At 44.3% G+C, this 24,050-nt stretch overlaps 1 protein-coding gene across 1 annotated transcript in view; it reads left to right on the plus strand.

Moving 5' to 3' along the window:
• The window catches only part of LOC309332155 (transient receptor potential cation channel subfamily V member 6-like), a 71,637-nt gene that overhangs the window by 43,385 nt on the left and 4,202 nt on the right, over positions 1-24,050 (plus strand). Inside the window, exons 5-14 of the mRNA XM_081845045.1 lie at positions 3,525-3,623; positions 5,033-5,208; positions 6,616-6,762; positions 7,406-7,618; positions 9,575-9,661; positions 10,883-10,959; positions 12,232-12,397; positions 14,347-14,413; positions 16,658-16,926; positions 17,468-17,574. Coding sequence (XP_081701171.1) covers positions 3,525-3,623; positions 5,033-5,208; positions 6,616-6,762; positions 7,406-7,618; positions 9,575-9,661; positions 10,883-10,959; positions 12,232-12,397; positions 14,347-14,413; positions 16,658-16,926; positions 17,468-17,574 — 1,408 coding nt within the window. The remainder of the gene's footprint in view (positions 1-3,524; positions 3,624-5,032; positions 5,209-6,615; positions 6,763-7,405; positions 7,619-9,574; positions 9,662-10,882; positions 10,960-12,231; positions 12,398-14,346; positions 14,414-16,657; positions 16,927-17,467; positions 17,575-24,050) is intronic.

Raw genomic sequence — 24,050 nt, forward strand, 5'->3', positions numbered from 1 at the left:
CTCTTATGAAGGAAATGCAGGGCATTCTGTGATCAAATCAGAAACCGGGATGGCTTCTGTAAATCCAGGACTGTCCCTGGAATTGGAGGGTCTGCACCTGCCAGATCTTGCAAGCATGAAAGTGTAAACTGGCCCCAGGGTGACCAGAAGCAAAGGAGGTGAGAACTCTTGGCGTATCTTTTTTTAACAGTTGCGTAGAAGAGGGAATTCCATCAGGTACAGTTCTGCTCACCCTTGCTTAACAAGCTCATGAGATAAAGTGGCTGGACTTCTTATTATAGAAGACAGGAGTGGTTCACAATGGACTGGTCAGATGGTGGTGCTGCTGCTACCCACTGCTCCACTGGTACTGAGCACTGTTGCTATGGGGGGAACCCACTGGGGAACCTTGGTTGTCCTCCCCATAGACACCTCCGCAATGATGGTGGCATTAAAATATCCTGTTCTTCTTCAATAATAGAGAAAAAAGGACACCAAAAGAGAGAGATTAATTGAAACTGTCTAGTAAATCAGATCGGTAGTTGGGTTCCTGTTGGGGAACCTTGGTTGTGTGGACTTGGAATCCATTTGGAGATCCAGGCTGGGGAGACTTCAGGAGATGCTGTGGTTGCTGGTTCTACCTCAGGGCCGACCCAAGGTAAACAAGAGTAATATGGTACAATCAAGCATGCATTGGAATTAATGTCAAGAATTGGGCACAGCTGGTCATGAATATAACACAGCCCAAGCCGGATGAGGGCAGTGCACATTTATATCGTGTAAATTGTACTCCAAACACCCACCTGCATTATCTCTGTTTTTGGATTAAACCACAGAGCCTAGGGCTTGCCGATCAGAAGGTCGGTGGTTCGAATCCCCGCGACGGGCTGAGCTCCCGTTGCTCGGTCCCTGCTCCTGCCAACCTAGCAGTTCAAAAGCACGTCAAAGTGCAAGTAGATAAATAGGTACCACTCCGGCGGGAAGGTAAATGGTGTTTCTGTGCGCTGCTCTGGTTTGCCAGAAGTGGCTTAGTCATGCTGGCTACATAACCCAGAAGCTGTATGCCGGCTCCCTCGACCAATAAAGCGAGATGAGTGCTGCAATCCCAGAGTCAGTCACGACTGGACCTAATGGTCAGGGGTCCCTTTACCTTTACCTAAACTGGTGTTATGCTCATACTGCCACAGGAGGCAGAAAGGTGCCAGAGACTAAGAGGCCACTTAGAAAGGTGACATATGAGATTGGAGCTTCCTGGTTCTCAGATAAATGGAACTTATCTGCCCACAAACTTGACTGGTGTTATTGGCCGTTCCGTTGCCCCAAGAAGCTGTCATTTTAAGGAGCAGGGTGAGCTAGCTTGTCTTTAGCAGGGCCTTTGAACACGCTCACTAAACTCCCAGGATTCTTTGGCACTGAAAAATAAAGAAGTAAAGGACTCAGGACAGTTAAGTCAAGTCGCAGACGACTCTGGGGTTGCGGCGCCCGTCTCACTTTACAGGCTGAGGGAGCCAGCGTTTGTCCGCAGACAGTTCTTCTGGGTCATGTATCCAGCATGACTAAGTCGTTTCTGGTGCAATGAAACACCGAAACCACGTAAATTTGTCTAAAACCAGTGTGCATAGAGAAATTTGGTCTTTGAAAATTCCGGTACGAGTTGACCAGAACCTCAGTTCCTGGGCCAAAATGTGGATCAGGACTTGGCTAAGCAGCATCTTTTGCACTTCCTGAATGTTTGGGTGCAGTTTGTTGCTCAAAAGAAGTGTCAAAATGTGTTTTAAAATGCATTTATTTACAATTTTTAAAAAGAAAATAAGGTTAAAATACATAAAGAAATGTGGGATTTCATGCAGGTTATTTTTTTTTAAAGAGGGTGGAGAGGATGGAGCAGACTTATGGATGCATATGAAATTAATACAGACCAGAAAGAGGCTTATCTCTAGATACAGCTTTGCAGTGTAAATATGCCCTTAGCCGTTGCAATGTTCTTCAAAATTCCCTTGCAGTTCTGATAAAATGTTGCTCTAGCCCTTTAACAAGCTGTTTCATCTCCCAATTCCCTTGTCCATGGTAGTGTATCTTTATTCAGAAGCTTTCTTTTCCTTCACGAACTGAATCTCCAGCCAATGTAAATCAGAATTTCCCAGCTGACTTCACTAGAGCTGAGGATTTGCCGTGCGATGTTTAGATGGATCCCCAGCTACCTGTTTCAGGCAGTAATTAAACCATGCTTAGTAGATCAACTTTCAAGCATTTGGGTAATGAGCCTTCATTAATTTTCACTCGGAATAAATTGTAACACTCCAGAGACAGTACATGAAAAAGGACGGGCGTCTCTTAATTCTGCCTCCCTTATCTAGCCGCTCTCACTCAAACAGAGTTTCAGCCCTCAGCTTGCAGTCTCAAAGGATATTTGGTCTTTCTTTTAAACCGCATAGGTCACAGTTTAATTAGAGGGAGGAGTGAAGGGCATTTACCTTCCTGTGAAATTGATTTTGTAATTTCTTGAAACCCCACAGAAGTGTTGACTTCTTGAAATGAGATAAAATGGTCTAGGATGGTTGGCATATCATGTTTGCTGAAGTTGTTGTAACTCTATGTTGTATTCAGCAAGGGACTTGCCAGCCAAAATTAATTGGCGCTTTTAGGCGCACTTCTCTGTATTGTGATATCACAGCCCATTGGGGCAGCAGGCTACTGTAGCAGCAATTCCTTCGACTTAAGGAACCCTGTGAAATATAGTTCTGTAGGAGGGACGGGGTCGGAATCTCTAACAAAATTTTCATCACTCCCGTGAAGCTAACCATTCTCGGTAAACTGGGAAATTCACCTTGTGCTGGTGTTACAACCCAAGTAACTATGCCTGTGTGTTAGCTATAACAACAACAAACAATACGAGCAACAAAGAGACCAGTATACTAGATAGCACTGTAATTCTTATTGCATAATATACATGATTTAGTAACAAAAAAATATGTGTGCACTTGTAAATTCTCTGATATATTTTAAATCAACTGAACACACGTCTGTCAATCTTTGAAAGTCCATAGAAGTATAATAAGTCTATGGTTGAAACAAAGTAATAGATGCTATCCTGTGGGCTAAGCGGTAAAACTTTTTGTGCTGAAGAAGATTCCAGCGAAACAGTCAGATTATCCGGGATCACTGTCCGTTCTTATTCACCTACTACTTCGGCACCATGGACGCCTAAAAAGTTTTACCGCTTAGCTCACAGGATAGCATCTATTACAGACGTGTGTTCAATTGATTTCAAATATATCAAAGAATTTACAAGTGCACACATTTTGTTTTGTTACTAAATCATGTATATTATGCAATAAGAATTACAGTGCTATCTAGTATACTGGTCTGCGTGTTGCACGTATTGTTTGTTGTGTTAAGTTTGCAACACAGGGGTTTGTCGTTCTGTAATGTGTGTTAGCTATGGCACCCATTCTTTCCCTTTAAAAAATGAACTGTTGGAAATCTGACATGATGCCCCTGTTACTACTCCCCCTTTTAAACCCCCTGGTTGTTTCTTTCCTCAGGGGAACACATTCTATCTTTTGCGGCCTGTGCTGGGAGCGAAGCAATTGTGCAGCTGCTCATTGAAAATGGCGCCAACATCAGAGTGCAAGACTCTTTGGGTATGGCATCTTCGAAGGGAATCTGTGATGAACCTTGGGGGGGATTCATGCTGGAGAAGAGTGTGGCCCCGTAGTCCCCCTCCCTCATAGTCCAATGCCTATTCTCTGGGGTACAGAAGTAAATGGCCATTCCTGAGACAGCAAGAAGCAAGATCCCAAATGTTGGGATCCTGAGCATCGTAGGCCAGTGTTCTTTGGTCGTTTCTTGTAGAGGAAGCCCAGTTCATTATATAATAGTTAGAATCTAATGATAAAGCTTTGGGGTGACTGGGCAGCAGGTGTGCGGCTAAGACCATAAGAAGACTCTTCTGGATCAGTCTAGCGGCCCATCTGGTCTCACAGTGGCCAACCTGAGGGAAATTCTCAAGCAGAACCCAAGCCCGTCACCTCATACCAGAGACACCACGTTCTGCTGGACATGAGGGGGGGGCGGGGCTTGTCACATGCACATGATGTCACACGTTCAACACGCGTGTGATGTCACACACATAGTGGGGCCCTCTGCCACTGTAGGGAGGCCCACCAAGGCCTGCCACAACCACATGGAGGCCCAGTAGGGCCCTTCACCACCACAGCCCAGCCCCTGAAGATTGGGTGGCTTGCCCCATCCCCACATACTTGGGGTTGGGGCATGAGGTGTCCTCAGTCCCATAGAATCGGTACCTGCGGCTGATATTCACCTTTTTTCTAAAATTCCTCCAATACTGCAACATTTCCTCAGAGGGGAGGTGCTCCATCTCCTTGGGCATTTTGGTTGCCCTGAGTATGTTTGAATTCCTCACACACACCAAAACAAACACCCTTCCAATGGAGAATCAGTGTGTTAGGGAAGATTGAGCCTAGCTTTCTCCCTGACATGCTGTTTTTCTATGTGCAGGGAGGGCTTATTATCTATTGTTATTTATTTATCCTAATTTCTATCCCGCCCTTCCTCCCAAAGGAACCCAAAGGCTTATGGGACGTCTATAGTCCAGGAAAAGCTTTACACTTGATTCCACTAATTATTGTAAGCAAGTTTTAATAACCAAGTTATATGATTAGAAAAATCATAGACTAGCTGTAGCTGGACTCACCACATTGGTGATTACATATTTCAAGTGTTTCCTGTCAGAAATACTACAGTTCAACAGTGAGAGTTACTCTGTTTGATTCTGCTATTCATGGATTTTTTTTTTTATAAGGCTCTTTATAGGAAAAGGAAAAACCCAAACCTGTAGCCTGGCAACAAACTTTATTGATGAATCTGTCCATAGCATAAGAACTCCGTGCCTCATTTTTTGATGCTGGCCTCTTTTTTCAGTCAAGCCACCAAGATTGCTAATGAGACAGAACAAGGGCCATTGGTCGCCTATAAAAGTCTCCTCAGGATATCAGAATGATTCTTGTTTTTCCACTTTGTGCTATTGCAGGTAACTCTGTCCTCCACATCTTGGTTCTCCAACCAAACAAAGCATCTGCCTGTCAAATGTACAATCTGTTTCTTCGCTACAACAAGGAAGAGAAGGAGCTGGTGGGCCTGGACTCAGTCCCCAACAACCAGGGGCTCACTCCCTTTAAGCTGGCTGGTGTGGAGGGAAACACAGTGGTGAGTAAACGAGTACGCAGCCGTATTCTGCTGCAGTCCTAGCTGTTGGTTGCTGCTGTGTTGTTTTTTCATTTTAATGTATTTATATCCTCCTTTGTCAAAGTCACTTAAGGCTTTAAAGCTGACAAGTCACATAACAAAACTAAAAATGCAGCGATCATTAATATATTAAAACAGAATGGATCAGCTCATGATTCATATGCTACAGTTTACAGACACCATGGGACGCGGGTGGCGCTGTGGGTTAAACCACAGAGCCTAGGACTTGCCGATCAGAAGGTCAGCAGTTCGAATCCCCGTGATGGGGTGAGCTCCCGTTGCTCGGTCCCTGTTCCTGCCAACCTAGCAGTTCAAAAGCACGTCAAAGTGCAAGTAGATAAATAGGTACCACTCCGGCGGGAAGGGAAACGGCGTTTCCGTGCGCTGCTCCAGTTTCACCAGAAGCGGCTTAGTCATGCTGGCCACATGACCCGGAAGCTGTACGCCTGCTCCCCCAGCCAATAAAGCGAGATGAGCGCCACAACCCCAGAGTCGGCCACGACTGGACCTAATGGTCAGGGGTCCCTTTACCTTTACCTTAGCCACACATTTGAATACTTGAACACTGGTGAGACAGGAGGACCATCTGTGAGTGCTGTGCTGTGACCCCTAAACCCAACTGAACTTCTAAGCCCCACCTCCCATGACCCCCTTTTTCCTGGGATGAATAGTCATTAAAGTTTGTAGAGAAGACCATAGTGCATCTCTGGTGGAACTGCTGGAGGAAGTGCTGTAAAAAGGGCAAAGGACTGCACAATGAACAAACCACACAGTCTGGTGTGGGTGGGTTGATTCAACCCTTGTGAGCTGCTCTTGATATGGGCAGCTGTCTGTGTGGTGGCACTCATATGGTTTGGGTTCCTAGCAGCCACCACCATATAGGACAACATATTAACTGGGCCAATGAAATTGCAGCAGGAGGAGCATTTGTGGGTATGACAAAGCAAAATAAATGAGTTGGATTAGTTTTATATGAGAATGGAACTAAGCCCCAAGAAAATATACAGTTGGGGGCATGGGCTCTGGCAGTAGGACTACAACTCCTCTCATCCCTGACCATTGGCTGTGCTGGCTGGGGCTGATGGGATTTGTAGTCTGATATCTAGAAAGCACCATGTCAGCTACCCCTGAGCTACGGTTGGAAAAATGATTTAGATACAATGAGATTTCTGCCAATATAACTGCACTGAGGTTTATTCTATGATTGTGTACACTCTTTCCCTATGGTATTGAATTTTTCCGAGTCTTTCATAGAAAAAGAGGGAGAGAAACTGTGCTGCAGGGGGTCATGGGGTTACTGCACAATCTGTAGCAACCACCTTGACATGGGTCTAGTCTAACAGAATTTTTTTTCTTCCCAATAACCAGATGTTCCAGCATTTAATGCAAAGAAGAAAGCACATCCAGTGGATGTTTGGGCCTTTGACATCCACCTTGTATGATCTCACGGAAATTGACTCCTGGGGTGATGATCAGTCGCTTCTGGAGCTCATTGTCACCACCAAAAAGAGAGAGGTATTTGTTACACTAACCTACCCTCCAACATTTCTCCAGTGAAAATAGAGATGTCCCCTCCAACATTTCTCTGATGAAAATAGGGATGTCCAAGTCTATTTTTGTAGAAAACAGGTGCTGGAACTTACCATGAATGCCCCCCTTGTTCCCTTATAATGGCAATGGTGCCCACCTGAGAGGTGCTGGAACTGAGTTACGGTGAGGTCTGGCTGAAAAAAAGCTCTGGGGACCTCCTATCCTAACATTTCTCTGATGAGAATAGGAAAATCCTAAGGAAAAGCCGAACATTCCTGCATTAGAGCAGAAAATGGGGTGGCTTCTGTGAATCCAAGACTGCCCCTGGAAAATAGGGACATTTGGAGGGTCTGCACTGAATTTATCTAGAACAAGTAGCTTTCAAATGACCTTCTAGAAAGCCCTGTTTGTTGTTTTCTTGGCAGCTTATACAGGCTCCTCAGTGAGGAAGGATCAGTAATGGCAGAGTAACTTTTCTGAGATTGGGGAGATTTTCCTCCAGCACTGAGCTTCCTATGAGTAGCCACAGGGGGGTGTAATGTAGTTTCTGTCCTTGAGGATTGTTTACTTCTGGGTGTGTCTTCTCCTTAGGGAAGAGAATGACAAAAGCCTGCTTTATACTCTCCAGGCTCGGCGGATCCTAGACCTTACCCCTGTGAATGAGCTGGTAAGCCTGAAGTGGAATAAATATGGAAGGCCGTATTTTTGCATCTTGGCCTTCTTCTACGTCTTGTACATGATTTGCTTCACAATGTGTTGCGTCTACCGGCCTCTGAAAGAACGGCGCTTTAACAAAACAAATGAAAGGGATAACACAATCTACGTTCAGAAACTTTTGCAGGTAAATCCTCACTCAACTTGAGTTTATTAAGGATGCAGAAGTCATCTGCTATTTCTACCGCCAGGAGGAAATTAAAAAAGACACATTGATTGCCACAGATAGGTATCCCAGATATAGCAGGTTTCCTGAACAGTTAGCAGGCGAAATTAGAGAGGAAATGGTGAATTATTGCACAGTTAGAAAGAACCCTAATTAGTTGTTTATTTACCCAGCAATTATATGTAAGTTCCTCTGCATTCAGTGGGATTTGCTCCCATACATGTGTGTAGGTTTGCAACATGAGGAACAATGATGACCAAAAGCCTGGCACAATGTGCAGCAGCAAGCTATTCAATAGTTTAGTGGGAATCATAGAACTGTAGAGTTGGAAGGGATCCTAAGGGTGATCTAGTCCAACTCCCTAAAATGTATGATTCGAAAGATGCCCAACAGTGAGCTGGTCTGTTGTTTGAATTGGGAACATGATGAGCCCCTGTTAGAATAAAGTACAGACAGTTCTCTCCACCTTAACTGGAGAAATGCACAGAGACACTGTTTGTGGGAGGACTGTAGCTCAGTGGTAGAATGCAGAAGAGGGATAGATGATTCTTGCTAACGGTTTGGAAGCTAATGTGGCCACCTGACTCTGGGGGAAGTCCCGGAATAGGAAGATGTACACGTTACTGGAGCTATGTAGGCCTACAGTTGGACAGAACTGCAGAAACTTGAGGTTCAGCACTTGGCACCCAGTTTTTGTGTGGCTGCGAGCTTCCTTGTTGCACATGCTACCTCATCAAATCACTGGTCATTTCTTTACTACTTGTATCTCATGCCCTGCAACATCCTAAGGGACATCCTAAGGAAAAAAGGGACATTCCTGGATCAAATCAGAAACCAGGATAGCTTCTGTAAATCCTGGACTGTCCCTGGTAAATGGGGACACTTGGAGAGTCTGGTGATGGCTGAAACTATCAAGTGTTAGTACAGAGGCTCCTAATGCCGAACTCAGCACTTGCCCCCAGTCCTGTTTACACAAGTGCGCTAGTGATTCTTGAGTTGGTTCCATTGCTCTTGTGCTGAGTTTTTTCTCCCTTTAGGTTGTTTCAGCACCTCTGTTTCCCCACCCTCTGTCTTTTGGGATCTGAGAAGCCCAGGAACTTCTACAAAAGCACCATGCTTATGATGTTCTCTGTTATAATTTTGCTTCCAAGCAACCTTGAAATATTTATTTTCAATCTCCTAAGTGCAGGTATCAGCACTTAATGTGCAGGATGTGAGGGGGCTGAAGCCTGTTCTCTTTTTAAAGACAGGCAGACTGAGTTGCCCCAATTAATTTCCCCCCTAAATTGCTTCAAATGGTTGTTAAGTGGCTCACTTAGTTTGGAGCTGGAATATGTATGAAAGATGCCTGGCAATTAGATGCCATTTTCAGACACAACTGGAAGTCATTTTAGTATTAGTCCAGGGAATTGTACGGTAATACAGAGGCAAGGCTGGCTATTGAGTCCAGAATCCTAAATGTTCCCGCCTCCTTTTTTGCCTATTCTTCTAGATTATACTGAACAGGATATGAGCAATCAGATGTGGAAAATCCATTTGAGAGTGTGATGATTTAATTCCTTGTTTAATTGGGCTGAAAGTCTTGGGGTGGATACTAGTATGCTGATTATTCCACCATGTGCATTTCTACAAAAACAAGTTCAAATAAAAACATACCCTCCTGCTTCAGGAAAATGCACGGGCTCTGGCTTTGCTAGAAGAGGAGGAGAAGAGACTCCCAAACTGAGGATGTAACTTTTATGAATGTGATCTGAGGCATCAGTGGTGTCCTTAATTATGGAGGAACATGGCGGAATTCTGAATCTGTTCAAGATTAGATCTGAGTTCAGAAGGCTATAGGTTTGATCGATAAGTTTACCTCTTGACTATATAATATTCCTAACTGTATGGATTATGTTTTTTCCCCTTTCTTCTCAGGAATCTTATCTCACCCCTGAAGATGACCTCAGGTTGGTGGGCGAGCTTATCACTGTTATTGGAGCCATAGTGATATTGATTCTGGAGGTAAGAAAAGCACTTTTCACTTCTGAGTCCTTGTGTGAAATGAGAGAGCATGGCTTTCCAAGCATTTTAAATAAGGTGGTATTAGGGGAAAATGGTACCCATTAAGCTATTGCTACGCCCACCAATATCTTTTTTGGGGGAGAATGCGCTGTTGTCACAAAGAAACACCAGATGTTAGTTGTTAACTTAATTCTTACAGCTAGGATGGAATCAGCTGGCAAAGGGAAAAATAAGGAAGGACTTTTGGGATTGCTGAGTGGTTGAAACAAATCTAGAAGACACAGAGAACAATGAAACTTACCCATCTTTGTAAGATTCAGAGGGTGACAGGAGAAGCTAATACTCTACTTCAGACTGAATTCACACACACACGATTCAGAACATTAACCAGAATGTTGTAACTGGCACACAGGCCCCGATCTAGAGGAAGTTAACAGGGTTTGAACTGAACAAGTGCACGAGCCGCCATTGAAATCAGTGGAATATGACTGTTGATACTCCCACGTCAATGTTGTATGGAGAAAGAATGAAGAGAGTTGTCTTTATCAGATGTTAGGCATTCCCTTTGACATACAGTGGTACCTTGGTTCTCGAACTTGAACCATTCCAGGAGTCTGTTCGACTCCCAAAACCGTTCGAAAACCAAGGCGTGGCTTCCGATTGGTTGCAGGAGCTCCCTGTGCTCAAGCTGAAGCCGCGTTGGACGTTCAGCTTCCGAAAAACGTTTGCAAACCGGAACACTTACTTCCAGGTTTGCGGCATTCAGGAGCTGATTTGTTCGGGAGCCAAGCCGTTTGAGTACCAAGGTACCACTGTATTCATGGTTCTCTCCCTAAATTAGTTCAATCTAATTATAAACAAACCTGAAACAGTTGTAGTCCATGGTGTGGCATGTTCAGTGGAAAGGCTTCATGCCTATCCAGCAGTTGTTGTATTTGACTTTGGTCTCTTTGTCCAACGACTATCTTATTTGTGGCTAATAGTCACTTTTCTTGTGATGATTGCTTCATAACTTCCAGGACTGAGCTCTAGCATTTAAAAATGGTTCGGGAGGTCTTTGGGAATCCGGGTGCAAGTTTGCCAGGCCTGATTTAAGTCTAGGCACCTGTTTTTGTTTCTTTGCAAATAAATGGATAGATATCTGAAACGTTCATCGATCTCTTTTGGGGGTTTTTCTCAAAAAAATTAAGCACACTTTTGATCAGTGGCTCTTTGTCTCAGATTCCAGATATCTTCAGAGTTGGCATCACCAAATACTTTGGGCAAACTATCCTCGGAGGACCTTTCCATGTCATCATGTAAGGTTCCTTTCTAGCTGGTTTATGATTGTGGGTCAAGCGATAAAGATCTATGAATCAGAAGGGCTATGGGAGAGGGCTGGTGTTCATTTCCTTTAAAAAAATTTTTAATTAAATTTAAAGGGAAAAGGGAAATTTACACATATACCCTTCAATTCACAGTTTTGTTTTTTTCCAACTTCCTATCCCATTTTCCATGGTGATTTTATATTCTCCCCCTTTTCTGTACCCCATCTTCTATCTCTTATATCATAACGATATTACAGTAAGTCCTAATTCTTTCTGTTGCTCATTCTTCGAATCCTGCTTGCGAATTCATCATACAGTGGTACCTCGGGTTAAAGACGCTTCAAGTTACAGACGCTTCAGGTTACAGACTCCGCTAATCCGGAAATAGTACTTCAGGTTAAGAACTTTGCTTCAGGATGAGAACAGAAATCGTGCTCTGGCAGCGTGGCGGCAGCGGGAGGCCCCATTAGCTAAAGTGGTACCTCAGGTTAAGAACAGTTTCAGATTAAGAACGAACCTCCAGAATGAATTAAGTTCTTAACCTGAGGTACCACTGTAATATATCTCTTTAAATAGCCTTAAAAAGGCTTCCATTCTTCCACAAAGCTGTCATCATTAAGTTCTCTTTATTTTAGCTGTTAACTTTGCCATTTCTGCATAGTCCATCACCTTGCTTATCCATCTTCTTTTGTAGGAGTTTCTTCTTCTTCTTTCCATTTTTGAACTAATAACAATAACAATAACAATAATAATAATAATAGTAGTAGTAGTAGTAGTAGTTGTTGTTGTTTATACCCCACCCATCTGACTGGGTTTCCCCAGCCACTCGCAACAGAATATTAAAAACACGATAAAACACCAAACATAAAAAAACTTCCCTAAACAGGGTTGCCTTCAGATGTCTTCTAAAAGTCAGATAGTTGTTTATTTCCTTGATGGGAGGGCGTTCCACAAGGCGGGTGCCACTACCAAGAAGGCCCTCTGCCTGGTTCCCTGTAACCTCACTTCTCGCAGTGAGGGAACCACCAGAAGGCCTTCAGAAGAAGACCTCAGTGGATGATGGGGGTGGAGACACTCCTTTAGGTACACTGGGCCGAGGCTATTTAGGGCTTTAAAGGTCAGCACCAAAACTTTGAATTGTGCTTGGAAACCTACTGGGTTTCCTTGCTGGTGTCATAGCATACATGAACAACTTGATCATCTTTTAGGGGACTTCTGTCCCTATAACTTTTCCACTCTCCTTTGCTATTTCTCCCTGTGCAGTATCACATACGCCTGGATGATACTGGTGACCATGGTGATGCGTCTCACCAGTACAAACGGAGAGGTGGTCCCCATGTCCTTTGCTCTGGTGCTTGGCTGGTGCAACGTTATGTACTTCGCACGAGGGTTTCAGATGCTGGGGCCCTTCACTATCATGATCCAGAAGGTCAGTAAGCAATCAGCGGGCGATTGAGGAAGTAAGATGCCACAATGCATCAATGTGTCTTGGATAAAACACAGTGACTGCCTAAGTAGTGTACTTTGCTTTCGAAATTGTTTTGTGGGTCTTTGGGCCGTAATAAAGAATGTTTGTTTGTTTAGCGTGTGTCTCTGCCACCCATTCGCATCAGATCACATGCTAGCTGTTCAGGAAAGCTCTTGAACTAGGAATGTGTGAAAGCTTGCCCCTTTATCTCCATGGATAGATGTGATTTCTGCAATGCAGGCCTGGATTTGTCGTTTTAATTATTATTTGCAGCTAGCTTAATTGTACCACATGGACCCTATTTAAAAGCGCAGAAAGCAATAGTAATGCTCAATAATTGTTGCACATCACATGCATTTGGCTTAATTACATTACAGTTTCTGCAACCACTTCTCACCTCCCCGCAACTCCAGCCAGAGATAATGATATCAAAACCACTCTGTGCAGGATCACTTATCTGCAACAGCATGTTGCTTCCCCCCCCCCCCCGGAAGTGCAAAGTCACCCATACCTGTCCCACAGTGAGTTGAGGGGGGGAGGACTCCCTTGGGAGGCAAGGATGGGGGAAAGAGAGCTCCCTCGAAGATGGGAACACCCTGTGGGTGTTTTCTCCTTTCTGGACTGCTGGTGAAGTAAAACACTGCCAGGGTAGTGATGACGACAGCATCTTTCTCCTTTGGGATCATGGGGTTGTAATGATCCTCAGTGGAAAAAGCACCTCTACGCTGGCCAGAAAAAAGAGGAGTCTCATGGGCATCTCGGGATACGAGTGGCGCTGTGGGTTAAACCACAGAGCCTAGGACTTGATGATCAGAAGGTCGGTGATTCGAATCCCCGTGACGGGGTGAGCTCCTGTTGCTCGGTCCCTGCTCCTGCCCACCTAGCAGTTCGAAAGCACATCAAAGTGCAAGTAGATAAATAGGTACCACTCCAGCGGGAAGCTAAACGGCGTTTCTGTGTGCTGCTCTGGTTCGCCAGAAGCGACTTAGTCATGCTGGCCACATGACCTGGAAGCTGTACGGCGGCTCCCTCGGCCAATAGAGCGAGATGAGCGCCGCAACCCCAGCGTCGGCCACGAGTGGACCTAATGGTTAGGGGTCCCTTTACCTTTACCTTGGGCATCTCACCTCTATGAAGGAGTATTCCACCACCTGGTATCTCGGCCATCCTCTCTAAGGTGATTTTCCTCCCTGGGGGAGATGGAATGGCGGGCAGATGACAGTGGGCATTGTGCCCTATAAACAGTCCCTTTGAATGCATCTCTAGTTTGTATAAATTGGCAATACAGTCGTACCTTGGTTCTCAAATGCCTTGGTACTTGTACATTTTAGCTCCCAAACACCAAAATCCCAGTTTTTGAATGTTTTTCGGAAGCCGGATGTCCGATGCATCTTCCACTTGAGTGCAGGAAGTTCCTGCAGCAAATCGGAAGCTGCACCTTGGTTTTCAAACGGTTTCGGGAGTCGAACGGACTCCCGGAACGGATTGAGATTGAGAACCAAGGTTCCACTGTAGATTCACCGCAAATGAAAAGAAGCATTTCTACACAGAATCAGACAGTTGGATCACATCTGACGGCAGATGCTCCCCCTGATCTTCTCCTCCTTCTTAGATTAGCATTAGTGTAATATGGTCTGATGTAGAAATGTGAAGGCCCCCACAAGCCCAGAAACATAGGAGGAATGTCCCCCTTTTTTCTTGTTATTATTTCCAGTGTTTCAAAAGCTGGACAAATGGGGGTGGGGGACTGATTCCACCTCCATTTACCCATACTTTTTACTAGACCTTCACACCTCCAGTCTGATCCCAAAAGGTTCTTGCCTGATCTAGCCATCTGTTCCTCGTTTCAAGGATTGTGTATGAGAGGAGTTGCTTCTCATTACTGTGTGTTCCTGTGTTTACATGTGCAGATGATATTTGGAGACCTTATGCGCTTCTGCTGGCTGATGGCAGTGGTGATCCTTGGCTTTGCCTCTGGTAGGTGACATGTTCCAGGCTGTTCTGAAAAAGTCTGATGATTGTTTGTATTCACATATTGCAGATGGAGGATAATGGGTGCCCTGTATCAGCTGAGCTAAAGCCAGAGAAGCTCAAGAAAGAAGGTCCTTGGCTGTGGACTGTCCAAGTTCTGTGTGCCATAATCCTCTATCTACAGAATAACTATTAAAATAAAATAGCACCCAATCTCTAAAATAAATGAGAGTTAATATAAAATAAATGTTGAATAATGTACACCATACATGATGCGCTGGACAATTTAAATGCAAATTTGTACCTTATAAATTACTATAACAATTGTAATAATCGCTCAGTTTTTTATGATGAGCCAAGTCTTTGGTCCATTCAGCCCAGTACAGTCTGATTTTACTAGAAGGGGCTCTCCTGGGTATTTCCTAAGCCCAGCTGCCGCTGGAGATCCTTTAACTGGAGACATCAGTAGCTGGAACTCTTTTGCTTGCTTAGCATGTGCTCTGCCACTGAGCCCAGCCAACCGCCTTTCCTCCTCCTCTTCCTTGTCCTTCCTGGCTCTCATCTCCATCATTTTTCTTTCTTTTGTTTCCCAGTACACCCTAGAAGCTCAAAAGTGAACCTACAGTAGATTAATTCAGCTCTGAAATGGGATTTGTATTTCAGAGCAGCCCAAAAGCATGAATGCAAAGTGAGGCCCAGTGGTGGTGTCGGGAGGTGAATCTAGTCCTTAGAGAGTGAAATGTTGTTGTGCCATCAGTCCTATGGATTGAAGAAGCTCTTGGGCACTTCCCAAGGCAAGAGGGAAGAGGAAAATGACCCCCCCCCCAGCTTATCTTTCCCATGTGGATGCAAATTCACCTTGTCTGGGGAAATGCAGTTATTAGCGTCACATCCGTGAATTGACTTTTCATTTTGATTTTGTTGGGTTACCCAGATCGGATTCCATATTTATTTGCATCTTGTGTAAGTACTGTGACACACCCATGGCTGTCTATTGCATTGCTTGACCTTTTGTTTAAAAACCAACAATTCTCCTCTTTCCACTCATACCTGACCAAGGTGGGCTCTGGTTCAGAAAGGTGAATGCCACAACCTATTTCTTCACCTTCAAGCTGCCATGAGACACTTTGTTTTTTCACTGCAACAGATAAACAAGGCTAAGGGTCCTTTCTAAGAAAATGGTTTTGCTTGTAGAATGACTTGTTCTCATGCAACAAATTTCCCCTCCTCTTGGAGCAGACTTGAGGGGGGCATGGGAGGGGGCAGAAGAGGGACCGGATATTCCGTTGCACAAGCAGAAGTTGTTCTATGAGCATAATGACTTTGTTGGAAGCCAAGCTTGCAGGTTCGAAGCCCATATGGGACAACTGCATATTCCTGCATTGCAGGGGGTTGGACTAGAGGGTCGCTTCCTACTCTAAAATTCTATTATTCTATGCACCCTAACTAACTTAACATCGCTTGATTTTCGATGGTACCTGGCAGTGACAGTTTGGCCATCTTGTCTGTGTCATTTAGACATGAAATATCACAGAACAGAGTTTAAAATGCTCTCCAAGATCCTCTGCTGCTATTATTTATTTGAGGGCTCACAACCTTTTGGGGCAAATGCGCACATTTGAACATTTTGAGAGGGTGCTGTGGACAACAGTAATAAAACAGCTGCTGCAGAGTATGGGCATCAGTCACCAAATGTGGAACTTTTCAGAGTTGAATACATCAATCTTTTACTTTATTTTGAAGTCAGGTCCTGCTTCAAGGAGCTTAGAATCCAAACGTCAGCAGTGATGGAGACAACTAAGGGAAGGTGGTGGGGGGAATAAAAGACGAATATGAGGAAATGCAAGTATGCATGACCAGGTATTGTTTTGCTTGGTTGTAAAAGTTGCAGCTGGGGAAAGAGTCTGACTACATATTACACTCACTTCATGTAGGCAACCACACAATATATGTGCCTACTGAGAATTCTTAGTGCCCCATGCCATCAAGCAGAAAAAAATGGAAAGGGGAGAAGCTTTGATTTGCCAACTGTTTACACCCGTGCATCCTGGGAGGGTCTTCCATTGGATACATAGAGTTCAAGGGTGAATGAGTAGCATCCCTTAATAAAGTGAGAGGAAATCTAAAGCTATGCAACGTTGCCCAGAATAGGCAAATATCCTAAAGATCCCCTTCACATATGACACATGTTATGCATGGGTCAATATTGATGCATGGAATATCTCACTCTTCTTCTTCTTTCTTTTCCAGCGTTTTATATTATCTTCCAAACAGAAGACCCTGATGAGCTGGGCCACTTCTACAACTACCCCATGGCACTTTTTAGCACTTTTGAACTCTTCCTGACCATCATTGATGGACCTGCCAACTACGAAGTGGACTTGCCTTTCATGTATGGGATCACATACTCTGCCTTTGCTGTCATCGCCACTCTCCTTATGCTCAACCTGCTCATTGCCATGATGGGGGACACCCACTGGCGGGTGGCTCACGAACGGGACGAACTCTGGAGAGCCCAGGTGACTGGTTGACGCTTTGTCCTGTTAACTGAAGATGATGATTGACCACTTCCCCCGAGCTGATTGTGTTGTTTATGTTTACAACTGTCTAATAATTAATTCTCTATTTATTAAATTTGTACTTGGCATTTCCTCCTGAAGGAGCCATGAGCATGGGCATAAAGATGCAAATAACAGATTCAAATCTGAATTTTAATTTGTTGTAATAATTATAACCAGCCTTGGAACCTGCTGGTAAATGGTGAGTAATGCAAATAACAACAACAACAACAACAACCATTTTATTGTTTTATTTTTTGTTTGCTTTGAGGCTTTTTAAAAAATCAAGTGGGATATAAGTTATATGAAGAAAATCAAAACAAATAGCATTAGGCAAAATGGCAGACAAAAATGCTGAACTTCCTTTTTTTAAAGTAAACTAATGTGGAATTGAAGTGAATTTAATATGGGGGGGGGGGAGAAATTAAAATTGACTAAGCTCTCTTTCCCTTAAGCTTCAATGAAACTAATAACCCATCTTTTTCAAACTTGTGTGTTTCAGGTTGTTGCAACTACTGTCATGCTAGAGCGCAAACTCCCACAATGCCTCTGGCCTCGGTCTGGGATCTGGGGGCAGGAGTATGGGCTGGGCGACCGGTGGTATCTCAGGTAGGTTTGGCTTGTCCATCATAGTCATTCCTGTAAATCTCCTATGCTGAATACCAACCTTTTGGCACCTTAAACGCCAACAACGTTATTATGACATTAGCTTTTGTAGACCAGTGTTTCCCAACCTTGTGCCTCCAGCTGTTTTTGGACTACAATTCCCATCATCCCTTGCCACTGGTCTTGCTTGTCAGGGATGATGGGAGTTGTAGTTCAAAAACAGCTGGAGGCACAAGGTTGGGAAACGCTGTTGTAGACTATAGTTCACCCCATTGTCTGCATGCAGTGTTGTCCTCACTTGCTGATATACATGATTGTGTCTGGGAAATTGTAAACAGTGAGGTCAAAGGAAAAATTAACTGTACAGGTGGTGATAGTTACATTAAAAGTGGTCACTGAAAAAGTGTAGTTGATAACGGAGCCTTCCTGGCATTGGCAAGCCAGCTAACACACACACTAGGATAAGAATCCATTGTTCTGATTGGCCCACAGGTGATAGCATTGAACCTCTCCAAGGGAGATCCCTTGATCCTCCAAAGGAGATCCCCTTGATTAATGTGTGTTCATAACCATGGTCCCCACCCTTGCCCCTGGCTGCTGTTTCTCTCTCTGCCTGTCTGCTTCATAGCGTTCCAACTAATGAGGGATCATGTAGTGGATGTGAGCACATCGGAATGCTCTGTGGCCAATCAGATACATCACTAAGGGCATATTAAGCCTATTAAAGGGAAGGCAATGCTTCCATTAATGTTCACTTAGGAAGTGATCCTTCCCAGTGGGAAATTGCAGCATAGTTTCTCAGCCCTTTGCTTGAAACATTTCCGAAAGACTCCCTTGGACTCTAGTTACTGGGTAGATTAATGAATCTTGTCAGCAGAAGCCCTGTGCAAGGACGTCTGCTTGTGCAATGGGTTTTTCCTCCCTCTCTTGTGCCCCCAAAATTAGTTTGGGATGAGGATGGGAGAACCCTAGGAGCAGCACACAGGAGGAGGATCGTTCCGTCTTAACAAGCCAAAATGCTTGCCCCGATGGAACGACTGCCTTAGTGTGATGTTGAATTCCTCTCATTATTTTTGCAAAACTTTCAGGTCAGCACCGGTTTTCAGGTTTGTCTGTGCCTACCCTCTGTGCCAGGACAGGATAACAACAAGAAATGTATAGAATCCCATCTGAAAAAACTCTGTTGCCTATGAACTCCTTTTAGAGCCCTGAAAATTCCTCTGGTGTTTTGGCCAAGCAGGGACCTCCACACTTACTGCCAAATTTTGCTTTAGGTAACATTTCCTGGCAACTCCCAACTATTACAATTCACAGTGCTGTGTTGGTTTGGTCGGATTCTTCCTTTGTGCTGTGGCTGCTAAACAAGAAACTTTGTGCCTTTTTGTGTGTGTCACATACATTTAGATTCCAGCATGATCTAAATTTGCCTATCTTTGTAGATCTTATTTGGAGTTGGGGGGGGGAGTTAATTATTATACTTCAGCAAATCGAAGCATACACACAAATGCCTTTCTTCCCAGATGTCATGTGCTGGCACTGGGTTCTCTGTTGTGTGCTATGTGTACATCTGATACACTCCTAACCTCTGGTGTTATTAAAATTAATAGCTTTGCCAACACTAGTTACACAGGCAAACTGTGACCGTGCTAAGTTTCAGGCTGCTGTGATCCCTGCAGCACTTTCCAATAAATTAATGGCCATACTTTTCTTTCACAGCAGGTGGAAACTATATTGCTTTTTCTCTTTAACCTTCAGTTTATGGAATAGTTTGACATATTTTGTTCAAACTTTCCAAAACAATAAACAAAAACCCCTTTGCTGCTTTGGAAAATTCCACAAGTGACATAGGCGAATAATTCTGGAGAATCAGGATCTCATGTAAACATTACACTATAATGGTTTCAGGTTGCAATCCAGAAGGATAACGTTAGCAACTGAACACCTGTTGTGCTTAGAGCAATATTACAACATTTCTCTTAAAAGTTAGCATTGGAGAAATGGAAACTCCCATTCAGCAAGCCAAGTTCTAATTATTTTCATTCAGTTTTCATTGCTTTCTGTACCTTTCTAGTGTAGAGGCTGTTGGATTTGATGATTTTCTGTTTACCTTTTTCTCCAAGGTCCATTTCACAGCAACAAACCTGGGCTTTCCAGGCATGGTCTGCGATTTAAATCTCTCAGTCCAAACTCCCATTTTTGTTGCTCTGGAGATTTCCTTGCAAAAACCTGTGCTTCAAAGAGCAAACATCAATCTGCAGAAAACCCGAATTGACATTTGCTCTGATTGAGCGCTAAATAGCATTTTGTGGGAGAAGCTCAAGGCAAAAACAAACAAACCCTGTTCAGACACAGACAATGTCTGGAAAGAGTAAGTGTGGGTAAGCCCTTATGTGTACACTCAACAGGGAGCAGCATCTACTCCCTGCTAAGTACAGTGGTGCCTCACAAGACGAAATTAATCCGTTCCGTGAGGCTCTTCGTATAGCGGTTTTTTCGTCTTGCGAAGCAAGCCCATTGACAGCTTAGCGGATTAGCGGTTTAGCGGCTTTTAGCGGCTTATCAGCTTAGCGGATCAACTGATAAGCGGCTTAGCTGCTTAGAAAAAGGGGGGGGAAGGGGAAAAAAACCCGCAGGAACTCGCAAGACATTTTCGTCTTGCGAAGCAAGCCCATAGGGAAATTTGTTTTGCGAAGCGCCTCCAAAACGGAAAACCCTTTCGTCTAGTGGGTTTTCCGTATTGCGAGGCGTTCGTCTTGCGGGGCACCACTGTATACCCGTATGTATAAATGGGTAAATGGCATTTCCGTGCGCTCTGGTTTCCATCACGATGTTCCATTGCGCCAGAAGCTGTCTAGTCATGCTGGCCACATGACCCAGAAAGCTGTCTGCAGTCAAACGCTGGCTCCCTCGGTCTGAAAGCGAGATGAACCCCACAACCCCATAGTGATCTTTGACTGGACTTAACCGTCCAGGGGTCCTTTACCTTTTTACCTTTACCTATACCCAAGTGTCTGACCAAACATGAGTCTGACCAAACTGCGGGAGGCAGTGGAAGACAGAAGTGCCTGGCGTGCTCTGGTCCATGGGGTCTCAAAGAGTCGGACACGACTAAATGACTAAACAACAACAACATACCCATGTGTGAAGTCTGCATTCATCTATTGATTATATTCACACTTGTAGGGAGTTTCCATGTGATTTAGGTGAGAACAGCTGTTGAGGCTGTATACTTTGCCTACATAACTCTCCAGGGAAATACTCTTCTGGCAATAGAGCTGAATACCAGATGACCTTGAAGAGTCACTTCAAGATTTATCACTCAGTGGCAGAGTCCACGGTGTGCCTGCATTGATATCCAGGTTCAATCTATGGCATCTCCAGTTAAAAGAACCCCATACAGTTTGGCTGGAAAAAAGTTCCACCTGTGGCCTTGTCCTTGCAGGCTATTGCCAGTCACATATTAAAATAGCTGCAAAAGGCAGCTAGATGTGCCCTACAAGCACCTGCAAAGGCCTGAAATATCTGGATTTAACGTCTAGCTTTTTTGGTAATTTGCACAACATTTTGATCTAGGAGGTGGTTTGATCTAGGAATGGGCCAACACCAAGTTGCTCTTCTGACAAGTCAGTTGCAGTCAAGTGTCTATGTCAAACATGCTGAAACCTCAAGGGGGTTCTCTGGTTGTTTGTAACACTCATTGGGAAGAACAGCTGGCCAAGGGGGAAAGAGAAGGGGTATATGAGGAAGCAGAGGGATCTGAAAACATGGGAAGAGACCTATTGGACCTCTCCTCCAGTGGGAGATGGGGTGGGGCTACAAGAGTCATCCCTCCTGCTGGAATAAGATGCTGAGGGTGCGATTTTCCCTGAAGGAGGAGAGGACCATCAGGTGTTGGCTGGAGCCCTGTGCTGCTCAGTTCATCTTCCTTCCCCACATTAAGGCTTGGGGGAGAGCAGCTTGGGGGAGAGCAGGGTGGGGCGTTCATAAAAATGAATGGGGGCCTGCTTGCCTTCGTTCTACTGCTGGCTGATTTGTGCAGACATGCTTGCCTCATTCATCACTGCTGTGATGAATGCTTGCCCCTAGTTTGCATCCCTACTTTGTTCATTCTTCTGGCTGGGTTGTTTTGGGTGGTTTTTGGGGGACGGTTTTTGTTGCTGTTGTTGTTTAGATTTTGTTGCGACCTATGTAGAAATTGTTCCATTTGGTTGTGTATTTTTTTAATTTTTAATTTATTGTTTATGACTACTTACGTTGTAGTTTTTCTCCATGTTGTAAGCCGCCTTGAGCATGGTTTGAACTGTGCAAAGGAGGCATACAAATAAAATTATGCATATGTATGTATGTTACATCTCCTAAGATATGAACACCGATCACTCTTGGATATGTGGGAGTGGGAAGAAGAAACCCAAGCTTATCATGCAGAAATGTAACAAGGTAGTTCGGCTCCCAATTGCCAAATTGCTTGCTATTTTTACCAGGACACTCGACATTTCAGAATTATACTGTAAAATGGAGAATATTGAATGCTAACCTTCTTCAGCAATGCCCCCCAAATAGGGTCACCAGTTATGCAATGTCCTCCCAAAAAGAGGGTTTGCATCATCATCATCATCATCATAAAAAAATACATAAAATTTGCACAAAATTTATATATGGCAATTTGCATCAATAGATATAAATTTTCAAATACAGTGGTACCTTGGTAGTCAAACGGCCTGGCTCCTGAATAAATTGGCTTCCAAACGCTGCAAACTTGGAAGTGAGTGTTCGGTTTTCGAACGTTTTTCGGAAGCTGAATGTCTGACGTGGCTTCCGATTTGAGTGCAGGAAGCTCCTGCAACCAATCGGAAGCTGCATCTTGGTTTTTGTACGTTTTTGGAAGTCGAAAGGACTCCTGGAGCAGATTAAATTCAAAAACCAAGGTACCACTGTGATTTCTGTAATTTATCTCAGGATAGCGGTTTCTCCAGGTGCTGCTAAGTGTTGATAGGTGATGCTAAGGTCCATGCTTTCTATCTTTTCTGGTTCCTTATCTTTAAACCAGACTTGGACTGGACAGCACTCAGACAGTTGACACTTTCAGACAGAGGACTGTCCTCTGATCGCCCTTCAAAATTGAAGATTTGTCTTCTGTAAAGCAGGGCTCATAACCTCCCTTAACCACCCTCCTCAACAATACACAGAGCCCCTCCAAGCACTGCATCAGCACTCGCTGCTAACTTAAATTTTGGGAGTTGGCACAGAAATGGTAACAGCTGTTAAAGGCAGGAGGCCGTCGCTCTCATAGCTCCATATAATTGAATTAGTTGCGTTTGCAAGGAGGGTAATTCTACCTCTTTGCCTAGGGGGTAAGACAAAGTGTGGGGTGATTTGTCATGATCGTCTCGATCTGGAGATGCCCCATTGATCTCTGCACCACCACCCCGTACTTTCCCCAGCAGAACACAAGGGGGAAGCATTTCTTTCCCCTGGACGGACATACAGTTTCAGGCCACTGAGAATGGAAGCTTCATATAATCTTTATGTCGCAAGAATGAAGCTGCATTCAAGTGGAAGAGCTTTGCTCTGACAGTTGTGCATCTCTCTTGAGTGTTGAACTATGGTGGGAAACGGGGAGCAGAGGAGAGAGCAGACCTTGCCCATTTCTCTCAACAGAGAAACAAATGTGGAGGGTATCTTTGATGCAGTTTATCTATTGCGAAGTGGAATTGGACCAGCTCCACACATACTGTCACCCCCCATGGGCTGCTGGTACAGTATCTGCATAGGAAGCCGTTTATCTTTGTGTAGATTCTCCACACATTGTTCAACCCTGATTTTCTCAGGTTCTAAATCTGCGGCCTACACCAGGAGAGCAGGATCTGTGCTTCAGGTGCCCTCCTTCCAACTTGGGGAAGGTGGATGTCAGCCCCACTTGCACCGCATCATATGAGGTTTTTAGAACACTTGAATGGGGCTACTGCCAAAGGACTGCCATCATTTTGAGATAGAGGTTGAGCCACTCATTTTGTGGGACAAATGTACAAGTGGCCTGTTAACCTATTTTTTTCTGGTTAGTAATTGGACCATTTCACTACCGCAGCTAGTCAGAGAAGCCCATGGATATTTGTATATAACATACAGTGGTACCTCTGGTTATGAGCTTAATTGGTTCCGGAGGTCCGTTCTTAACCTGAAACTGTTCTTAACCTGAAGCACCACTTTAGCTAATGGGGCCTTCTGCTGCTGATTTCTGTTCTCATCCTGAAGCAAAGTTCTTAACCCGAGGTAATATTTCTGGGTTAGCGGAGTCTGTAACCTGAAGCGTATGTAACCTGAAGTGTATGTAACCCGAGGTACCACTGTACTGTAAACGACTCTGCCAAGGGGTGAAAATACAACGCCATATCCCAAAGCAACCTTACTGCATCATCAGATAGGTTTGCTACTCTTAAAGGTCAAATCTGAGGCAACCAGCAAGGGGGCGGGGAAGGATG

Source organism: Podarcis erhardii, assembly GCF_964252035.2.
Source record: "Podarcis erhardii genome assembly, chromosome: 17".
Lineage (NCBI taxonomy): Eukaryota > Metazoa > Chordata > Lepidosauria > Squamata > Lacertidae > Podarcis > Podarcis erhardii.